This window comes from Cariama cristata, unplaced genomic scaffold (assembly GCF_000690535.1).
Source record: "Cariama cristata isolate BGI_N322 unplaced genomic scaffold, ASM69053v1 scaffold16834, whole genome shotgun sequence".
Taxonomy (NCBI): domain Eukaryota; kingdom Metazoa; phylum Chordata; class Aves; order Cariamiformes; family Cariamidae; genus Cariama; species Cariama cristata.
Window position 1 is genome coordinate 17,066 of NW_009613653.1, and position 10,949 is coordinate 28,014.

At 40.2% G+C, this 10,949-nt stretch overlaps 1 protein-coding gene across 1 annotated transcript in view; it reads left to right on the top strand.

Moving 5' to 3' along the window:
- The window catches only part of OGT (O-linked N-acetylglucosamine (GlcNAc) transferase), a 23,697-nt gene extending 13,610 nt beyond the window's left edge, over positions 1-10,087 (top strand). The window contains exons 13-21 of the mRNA XM_009699113.1: positions 1,231-1,320; positions 2,819-2,944; positions 3,705-3,875; positions 3,988-4,104; positions 4,185-4,352; positions 6,995-7,147; positions 7,878-8,130; positions 8,323-8,446; positions 9,049-10,087. Of these exons, the coding sequence (XP_009697415.1) occupies positions 1,231-1,320; positions 2,819-2,944; positions 3,705-3,875; positions 3,988-4,104; positions 4,185-4,352; positions 6,995-7,147; positions 7,878-8,130; positions 8,323-8,446; positions 9,049-9,223 (1,377 nt within the window). The 3' untranslated portion in view covers positions 9,224-10,087. The remainder of the gene's footprint in view (positions 1-1,230; positions 1,321-2,818; positions 2,945-3,704; positions 3,876-3,987; positions 4,105-4,184; positions 4,353-6,994; positions 7,148-7,877; positions 8,131-8,322; positions 8,447-9,048) is intronic.
- The last annotated feature ends 862 nt before the right edge of the window (positions 10,088-10,949 follow it).

Here is a 10,949-nt window from a genome sequence, read left to right on the forward strand (position 1 = left end):
TCCCTACAGCATGTTGACTGCACCACGCAGCTTGGTGTTGTTGGCAGACTTGCTGAGGGTGCGCTCAGCTGCACTGTCCATGTCATTGATGAAGATGTGAAACAGCGCCAGTCCCAATACTGGCCCCTGAGGAGTGCCGCTCGTCACTGGTCGCCACTTGAACATCGAGTCATTGACCGCAACTCTTTGGGTGTGACCATCAAGCCAATTCGTTATCCACCAAGTGGTCCATCCATCAAATCCATGTCTCCAGTTTAGAGACAAGGATGTCATGTGGGACAGCGTCAAATGCTTTGCACAAGTCCAGGTAGATGACAAATGCTTATGCAAATCCATTTATTAAATTACTTCACTTTACACTGATGGGAACATTCTATATATGTCTATGCAAGATGCAGTACTGTACTCCAGCACCAGAACTAGGTAGAACTGGGGCCTAGTGCAACTGTGTCAAATGACTGTCGTGGTTTAACACCAGCGAGCAAGCAACTACCATGCAGCCGCTTGCTCACTTCCCCTCCTGCCCTGGTAGGATGGAGAGGAGAATTGGAAGAAGATAAAACCCATGGGTTCAGCTAAGAACAGTTTAATAAATGAAATGTAATAATAATGATGATTGTAGTGAAAAGGGAGCTAACAGAGAGAGAGGAATAAAACGCAAGAGAAACGAGTGATGCACAATACAATTTCTCACCACCTGCTGACTGATGCCCACCCAGTCCCTCAGCAGTGATCAATGCCTCCTGGCCCACTCCCCCCAGTTTATATACTGAGCATTACATTCTGTGGTATGGCATATCCCTTTGGCTAGTTTGGGTCAGCCGTCCTGGCTGTGCTCCCTCCCAGCTTCTTGTGCACCTCCTTATTGACAGAACGTGGGAAACTGAAAAGTCCTTGGCTTACAGTAAGCACTGCTTAGCAGGTACTAAAACATCAGTGTGTTATCAACATTATTCTCATACTAAATCAAAAAAACCAGCACTGTACCAGTTGCTAGGAAGAAAAAAAATTCTCAGCTGAAACTAGAACAATGACCTCCCTGTTTGATTTTTTTTTTTTTTTTTTTTACTCTTTCAACTGGTAAATGCCACACAAATAAATATAATTTCTCTAAAACTAGATGTAATTTTACGAATGTAATTTAAAATTGCAATACTGTATATTTTATAGCAAAGTTATTTTTTTGGCAAGTTGTTGCAGATACTCAGGTTTGGTGCCTTCATATTCTAGGTATTCTGTTATGCCCTGAGTCCTGATGATGGTACAAACTTCCGTGTAAAAGTGATGGCTGAAGCAAATCATTTCATTGACTTATCTCAGGTGAGCTTTTTTGATGCATTGACCTTTTAGCAAACCTAAATGAAGAAAGAGATCAGCCTGTAGTTTGAGATTTTTAGTTGCAATCATTTCTTGAATTAGGCTGATGTCAACCTTGAGAATTCTGGAGTTTGTGGATGTATTGGTGTTATGCCTTACCTGGGATGCAGTGGTTTCTGCATGACCTCTGTATGATTATTAAAGAGTAGTATTAGCAACATTGAATAACTGTTCCATTAGGTCTTAGGGTAATAGTTATATCTGAATGTCATGGATAAGTCAAGATGCCATGACTGCAAATATATTTAAGCTTCCTTTACTCCAGTGAAGCAGGACAGAGGCTTACAGATTAATGGGGGGATTTTGCACCTCTATCAAAAGACTGTTTTGGTAACATTTGCAGGTGGTTTTGTTTTTTTAAGTTCCATGTGAAAACTGATGGGGATTTCAGTATACACAGAAGTCAAGTTGTTGCTGTACTGTCTCAAGGTAACTGACAAAACCCTAAGGCAAAGGGATAATCAGTGTACTGCATTAGCAGCGTAACTTAGCAGAAGTTAAACTAAGATGGGAACTCACATTGTTGTCTACTCAGAGATATAACTGACCATGTGCCTGTGTTTACCCTGCTATAAAATGGAAAATTGCTTTCCTTTTTAAAAAAAATTAAGTAATTTTATGGTGCGTATTAATTGTAGGGTGAGTCAGCAGTAGCTGCAGAGTAGTTAATTGGCTTATTCTTGATCTTCAGTTTGAAGTAATTTCTCTGTATTACCTTAGTTTGGGAATCTACCAGTTGCCCTATATGAGCTTTGATCATTAATTAGCCTTACAGCAGTGGTGGTGGTGGGCCTGTTCTGGTTTGTATAGCCTCAGTTTCTAGCCTTTGGTTTTTGTTTTACTGCTGCTGAACTAGAGACATCTATCAGATAATTTCTTTTATCTGCGTGTAGGTAATGACTAGTTACATAATTAATTCTTGGAGTTTAAAACTGTTGAAAATTGTTTACCTTTCAGTATTAGACAGGAAGAGACACATTGTAATTTCCAAGTCTTTGCTGTTCTTCTTGGAGTTCATTGGTAATACCTTGTGTGAAGTTCTACTCCTCTTTGGTTTTGATTTAGTCAAGAACTGAAGCAGTTTCAGTGTTGCTTGAAGTAGTCCATTTGTGATGTTTTTCTGCATGACTTGCTGAGCTTGGCAATGCTAGGTGTCACTCCTCTGATTTGAATGTGCGGAGGCAGTCCTCAAGTACCACGTTAGAATTTCTGTTAGCAACTGCTTCAACTGTGTGTAGCAAACTTACGTTTTTCTTGGCTTCAACAGGGGTTTTTTTGATGGAATTGAGGACTTAGACCTCTCTAAAACCAGGAGTAACGAGATTTAAGTCTCACCTAAATTAAATTATGCAGTTGGCATTTATCCATTTGTACACTGATGACTAACCACATTTATTACTGAACTGTAAACAAAAGTAATTTCTATTTATTTATTCCTCAGATACCATGTAATGGAAAAGCAGCAGACCGCATCCATCAGGATGGGATACACATTCTCATTAATATGAATGGTTACACCAAAGGAGCCCGAAATGAGTTATTTGCCCTGAGACCAGCACCTATTCAGGTAACTAACTTAGAGGGCTCTTTGTCTCCAAAAAAACCACTTGTGAGTGGGAAAAGTTTCTGGTTTTCTTCTGGCAGAGTGGAAGAAACGTTGAAGGCTCATATTGATTAAGCGAGAGACTTTTTTAGGGCTTAGTGTCTCTGAGGCAAATAGGATCGTTCTGTTGAAGCTGAGTATTTTGGGTTTTTTATATGCTTTATAGAGAGTTGACTATGTTCTGAAAGAGAACTCCATAACTCTGTGAGGTTCCTGTACACCATTGCCTTTCATGCATTACTGAGAACAAAAAAAAGGGGTTTTGAAGCAGTTGTGGAAATGAGTTGTTGCATTTTAATCTCTTTAGGCTTAGTGCACTTCTAGTTTGAATAAGTCAGATCAATGTCAGTTATTTTTTTGACTAAGGATTTTCTAAAATGCCTATGGAAAGAGAATGGGAGAAGCCTGAATCAGACTAACTCTAGGCTGCAGAAGTTGTCTCAGCTAGGAGAAACTGTAACCACTGATGGTTAGTATTCTCACTATAGCTGCACGTAGCTGGATACTTTGGCCTTGTGCTTGAGGGATCAATTTTAGAATGTCCTTGAACTGTTCACTGTCTTGATAGTGAAAGTTTGGAGTTAGTGGTTGCTCTTCAGTTGATAAAGCACAACAAGGAACTTGCATCTGTAGGTGGAAAATTTAACTTAAAGTACGTTGATTTGTAACTTCCTTTATTTTTGCAATGCACCTGGGACTGTAACCTGATTTTCTTCTTTTTTAGGCAATGTGGCTAGGTTATCCTGGAACCAGTGGGGCATTGTTCATGGATTATATCATCACAGATAAAGAAACTTCCCCAGTTGAGGTGGCTGAGCAGTATTCAGAGAAATTAGCTTACATGCCAAACACTTTCTTTATTGGAGACCATGCCAATATGTTCCCCCATCTGAAGGTATGTTGGAAGATAGGGCAAAAAAAGTAGGTGTTTTCCATAGCTGTCTTTATAAAATGGCACTTAGTGTAGTACTTGGTCTTGTAACTTTGTTATATTTTTTTTTTAACAGAAAAAAGCAGTCATTGATTTCAAGTCCAATGGTCATATTTATGATAACAGAATTGTTTTGAATGGCATTGACTTGAAGGCTTTCCTTGACAGCCTCCCTGATGTCAAGATTGTTAAGGTAAGAGCCTACTCCCTTGTGTGTTCAGTCTTAGGGACTGAAGCTAGTACTTTCTCTGATGCTTATGTGATTTGTCTTAGATGAAGTGTCCTGACAGTTGTGACAATGCAGACGGCAATGCTGCCCTCAGTATGCCAGTCATTCCTATGAACACAATTGCAGAAGCTGTGATTGAGATGATTAATCGTGGGCAAATTCAGATAACTATCAATGGATTCAACATCAGTAATGGATTAGCAACTACTCAGGTGAGGCACTTCAAGACACTGTTCTCTTGAGTTTTATCTCCGTGTTTTAACATAACAAGGAAGAAAAACCTCCAAACAAATGTCTGCCTTCTGTCATGTTGATTTGTTTAGTCCTCATACTGAAGGAAACTTGGAAATGTGTTATAAGCCATAGATGTACTGGAAGATGATCTTTCCCCCCAAAGATAGAGAGGTTATGTCAAGAGGTATCTGAGGTCCAAAGAAATTTAATCTTGTTGCATAGAGAAGACACTTGGTTGTTTGAAATTTGAAGGCAAGATTTGCTCGTTGAGGACATTTGTGAGCTGTTATCCAGTTTTGGTTGTTTTCCCTTTAGAAACAAATTGCTGGGTAATACAGGCAAAGTTAATTCAGCTGTGTCTCAACACTGTTTATTCATCTCCTTACATCTTTCTGAACTATGCACTATACCACCACCTCTCAATGCTTAACAGTTCGCGGGATTTTAGCGGTAGTGACAATTAATGGTTTTGTTTAATACTTCTTCCTTTGCAGAACAGTTCTTCCTTTTTAAAAATACTATATTTTGACATTGGCTTAACTCTTTTGACTTGTGAATTTTATTCAGTTTACAGGAGACTCTTTTACGTCATTTTGTGAGACCTTTTATCACTGCTCTATCCGTAATTTCATGCCTTGATTTCTTTTTATGAGTAGTTCTGTTCACAACTGAGACTTTCCTTTTAAGTTGGTGGTGTAGTTTAACCCCAGCTGGCAACTAAGCTGCACACAGCCATTTGGTCACTCTCCCCTCAGTGAGATGAGGGTGAGAATCAGAAGAGTAAAAGTGAGAAAACTGGTTGGGATAAAGACAATTTAGTAAGTAAAGCACGCAAGCAAAGCAAAACAAGGAATATGTTCGCTACTTCCTATCAGCAGGCCAGGTGTTCAGTCATCTCCAGGAAACCAGGACTCTGTCACATTTAACCGTTACTTGGGAAGACAAACACCATCACTCCCAACGTCCCCCCTCTTCCTTCTCCTTCCCCCAGCTTTATATGCTGAGCATGACATCATATGGTATGGGATATCCCTTTGGCCTGTTGAAGTCAGCTGTCCCAGCTGTGTCCTCTCCCAACTTCTTGTGCACCCTGAACCTGCTTGCTGGTGGGGTGATGTGAGGAGCAGAAAAGGCCTTGACTCTCTGTAAGCCCTGCTCAGTGGTTATGAAAACATCCCTGTGTTATCAACACTGTTTTCAGCACAAATCCAAAACACAGCCCCATACTAGCTACTATGAAGAAAATTAACTCTACCCCAGCCGAAACCAGCACAGTTGGTAATAGGTTATGTCTTAGTTTGGTCAGTAGCGTTTTTTTGTGAAATTGTCGTCCCCTGAGAATAGTAGAGAATTCTTGTCTTAGCAGTTCACCACCAAGATGAAACAGTCTAAGCTCTGTCAGTGCGCTTTAAAACAGGATTTCTATCTTTTGATCACACTAATATAACCCTTTTTTGTGCTTGTTCTAATTTGATATCAGCTAGTTTTGGGCATAGGTTGATGAGAACTGTGCATTGCGTTTTTGAGGTCTCCTCAGTGACCTGGATAAGTAGCACTTTTAGGGACTTTTGTTGAACTAAATTCTCTCATATGTTTTCTAACAGAGTAAGTGACAGTGAGTCACTGTCATTCATGTCACGTTTGTCAACAGTATGCTTATTTTGGCCTGCTACACTGCCACTGAGCTAAATTTTAAATATATATGTATGTAAAATACATATTTATATATATATAAAGAAAAAGGGTCTTAGTACCTCTTTTGCCTTATCTGTACTGATGATTTTATCTGTCTTTGATCCCACCATTGCCTGTCATTATTAACAAAACCAAACAAAACAAACCAACCAACCAAAAAAAAAAAACAACCTAAAAATCATACTTACATTTTACTAATCCTGAAGATTCTTGCATGGTATTGTGATTATCCCAACTTCATCCTCTGCTGTTTTTTGTTAGCGTATTCCTATTCTTTGTGAAGGCTGTAAGATCTGTTCTTTTTTGAAAGTCCGTTAATAACTCTTCTAGTCTAATTTTCAGCATTTTCCATTAGTTCATTGTCGGCTAGTACCTTACAGTTTATCAGTTACATATTAGTCTGTATCTTCAGTCTTGACTATCTATTCTGTGCCTATTGTCTTTTTTTTTTTTTAAGATAAAACAACCCCAAACCACAAAAAACCAAACCAACCAAAAAACCCCCCTTTTGCTTTCTAAATACTTTTTTATGCTTCCTTGAATTCTTAACTTCATTTTTGATCTTAAGGAAATGAAGTGACCTTAAGGAGAGGAGGAGTCTGTGTGTAATACCTCTTTATATGATTCTTCTTTCCAATTATTCCAGTTACTTGGAATTTCAGGGAGATGGAGCAAGGGCATGAAAATGCCCAATGTTTTGTGCCTTTGTGGTTGCAACATAGTGGCATGCACAAGCACGTATGCATACCAGTTAAACTCTTGTTATGAGTAGGTAGACGATTTTGTTTCCTATAGTAAAACCAAAGACATGCTTACAGTAACTTATGATGCCAACAAATGTTGCAGTGTGTCTCAGGACAATTCCACTGGGCATAGTGTTGTTTCCTGCAATTTCAGTGTTCCAATAGCTATTTTTTTTCTTTAGATTAACAACAAAGCAGCAACTGGCGAAGAAGTTCCACGAACTATAATTGTTACTACCCGTTCTCAGTATGGCTTACCAGAGGATGCTGTTGTATACTGTAACTTTAATCAGCTGTATAAGATTGATCCTTCCACTTTACAGATGTGGGCTAATGTGAGTATCTGTGTCTAATACAAAAATCTAAGGTCAGACTTCTGGAACATAGCTGTTCTTTTCGAGTTAGCAAAAACTTCATGCAAGTTAAAACTGTAACTGCTCTGTTTTCCACTGTAAATGGAAGACATTGACCCTGAGCCATTTGAATCTTTACAGTGCTTGTGTTGCAGGACTTAGTGTTAATAGAATATAAAATTTTTTAGATTGATTTCAAGTCACATCTGTGCTTCTAAGTCAGTGAAAAATTATATCTTGGACAGCTTAAGTATGCTGGTACTCCGTTGTGAAGTAAGTTTGGTCTTCCCTAGTCTGCACAATCAAGTCATAACTGGCCTTCGCAGTTGGTAGAATGATAGATCTGAACACTGAGCATCTCTGTGAAGGTCCAATTTGTAGTGTATTGTTGAGAGTTACTTGAGGGGTAATTTTTTTATATTGCATAGCATGGGCCTATACATAAGAGTTCCTAAATTTCAAGACTTACTCTCAAGTTCTGCTCTGTGAACTGCTGCTCAGAGTTGCTGTCTCTTTCAGTGGGATTAGAAATGCAATCCTTGTTACTCCACTCGAAGTGGTGATCTATTTTTTTCCTGCTCTGTATCTCAGAAGATTAAAGTGTTGCATGATTATACAGTTTGCTTCATTTTGATACGCGGTAATTTCTTGTTCAGAAAAGGAAGTGTTTCTGACTGAACTTTCTGTATTTGCTTCTTTATTTTTGTTACAGATCCTAAAAAGAGTTCCAAACAGTGTGCTGTGGCTGCTACGTTTCCCAGCTGTAGGAGAGCCCAATATTCAGCAATATGCACAAAACTTGGGTCTTTCCCAAAACCGAATCATCTTTTCTCCTGTTGCCCCCAAAGAAGAACATGTGAGGAGAGGGCAGTTGGCTGATGTTTGTCTAGACACTCCGCTTTGCAATGGGCACACAACTGGGATGGATGTACTCTGGGCTGGGACTCCAATGGTCACTATGCCAGGTAACGCAGTGGGGAACCTACGTAGAACAGACAGGTTTGAATATTATTAATCTTTGAATAACAGGCAGCAAGCCCAACAAACTTTGTTGCCTCTTGTAGAGGCAGAAGGAAAGTAACTCATACTGTGCAATATGTTACTTGAAAAGATTACTCCTGTTACCAGTTTATTTATTTTTTTTTTTTTTTAAACAGGCGAGACTCTTGCGTCACGAGTTGCTGCCTCCCAGCTTACTTGCCTGGGCTGTCTTGAGCTCATTGCAAAAAGTAGACAGGAATATGAAGATATTGCTGTGAAACTGGGAACTGATCTGGAATAGTAAGCAAACTTGTACTCTGTAATGTGGTAACATCAAGAATGTAAAATGCTGTATTTTGGCACAGTGCTGAGACTTATCAGTAGTTTTAACCTTGCAGACATTTTAATATTTAAAGTAGCTAGGCAATCCTCGCCTAGAGGTTTCTTGTCTTGCAGTTAACTCCGCTTCTGCTTTTACAGTAAACTTAACAGCACTCCCAATTGAGTAACAATGCTACCTGTTCTGAAGGAATTGCTCACCTGCAGGCTCTTACCTGCTAAAAAATGCAATATTGTTCACCTTTTGTTCTTTTTTAATTGAAAATTAAGCAGTTTGTCACTTACTGCAAGTTAAAATCGTGCTGTAAAAAGTTACTGCGGTACAGGTAATGCAGCAAGTTAATGCGTTAATGTTGCAGCTCTTGAGTTGAAGTAGTCATGCTGGTCTGTATCAGAAACGATGAGGGGATGAAACAGCAATGTGAATTTGGTGGAAGTCGGGGAGCAGATACTTTTGAAACAGTTGTACGGGCAGTTCTGGGTTAGCTGAAGATAGACTTCAAAAGTGAACAATATTATGAAGTGTTTGGAACCTCTTATGACTGCTTTAACTCTTTTTATAGCCTGAAAAAAATACGTGGCAAAGTCTGGAAGCAGAGAATATCCAGTCCTTTGTTCAACACGAAACAATACACAATGGACCTGGAGCGGCTTTATCTTCAGATGTGGGATCACTATGCTGCTGGCAACAAACCGGACCACATGATTAAGCCAGTAGAGGCCAGTGAGTCTGCATGAAGAGAGACTGTATGCCCACCCAGAACTCTCCACGAACTGAGCCTCTCAAAACACTTCTGCAGAGATGATGAGCTAAAAACTGTGCATTTCTACTTAATCTGCCTGGTACTCTATGGCTGAAGTAATACATGATGGTGATTAAAGCACAGCCAGACTTATTTCTTGCATGATAGGGAAAATAGAGCCTGGGATCCTTTTATTCCATGAGGAATTTGAATGGGATTGAGCCGTGTACATGTGAGCCTGTGTGTATGAGTGATGTAGTGGTTGCTGGGGGAAGATTGAACTGCCCAACCAATTATGATTTCATGGATTGATTTAATCTTGCTATGAATCTCTCTCCTTTTATGCGGATTGGGAATTGGAGCGTTTTAACATTTGATTTTGAATACTCCTGTTGGTACATGTGTGGTTCTCCCACGACAAGATTTCCAGCTAGCGAGTGTTGCTCCCTGCATTCGTTTCTAAACTGTCTGGACTGAAAGGGCATATTTGCTGGTGTAGTCTTTTTTTATAGGTTTTATAAACCACTTGAGCCTATATCAGCCTTTTAATGTTTGACCTCTGTTTTGGAGCTCTCTGTAATGTGTTGGTTTAGATAAAGACTTTGGTTTTTGTTTTGTTTTTAAGCTTCTCCAATAACTCAGCTAATTGGCTTCATGATGGCAGCTCCTGTTCTGTTGGAAAAACCAAATTTGATTTGACATTAATCCTCCCCCCAAGTGTTTGAGGTAAACACAAACTGGTGCCAAATACAGATCTTTCAGGAACGATTGTTAATTATGTATAGAGGCACAGTCCTAGGTACTGTAGCAAAGACTTTAAACAAAAAATAAAGCTTTGGTTTGCCAGTTTGACTGATTTGAACAGCGTTTCACATTTTCTGCTGCCTTTCTTGTGCTGCTGTCAGAAAAGTATTCTGAACTGCTGGCCTTTCATCTTCCTTTCTGTAATTTTGTTTTAATTAATGCTATTTATTTCAGCAGAAATAATGCCAGGTAAGTGTAGATCTTGCACATGGATGTTTCTGTTTCCACTAGGCTAGACTAAACCCACCCATGAGTTAGGCAAAACTCAAAGTTGAAAGCTCTGGTGTGTGTGCATGCTTAATTCTGAAGTGTGTGGGGGCCTCACAGCAGCTTGTTCTTCTGGCCTTCATGGGTGCTGTCTTTTCAGGTCACACTCTGTAGTACTTTGGAGGTCATGGCCTGTGTGTAAATCGATGTTTTTGTTTTGAATAAGCAACAACGGCATTCCCCAACTTCTAAATCTATGTGGTGGGTCAAGGACTGCGGTTTGAAATGCGGATCAACCTTCCTAATGGTGCTAGGGGTGTTGCTGATGTGTATGTAGCAGGTGAGTTTGTCTGCTCTTGGCTTGAGACTCCAGTTCCTGCCAGATGCTGCTGCTTGGTGTAGCGAGGTCACCTGCTGGTGCTGGGTGTACCCTGCCTGATGGGGCACCCCCTTTCTTGGTGGGGTGCCGTTGCTGCCCTGGGGAGGAAGGCTGACTCTAGGTACTCTCACACCCTTTCCTGTTAGTAACAGCTGTCTGGTATCAGGAAGGGGGTTAACGATCCTTTCACGATCTACGGCAGTGTTTGCCGATAGCTGAATCCACCGTTGAGCTGGGAGCCGGTGCTGATTCCCCGGTTGCTAGGAGCGGCGAACCCGGGGCGGGCTCTATGCGCAGGCGCCGCGCGCATGCGGCCTGGTCCGGTGACCCG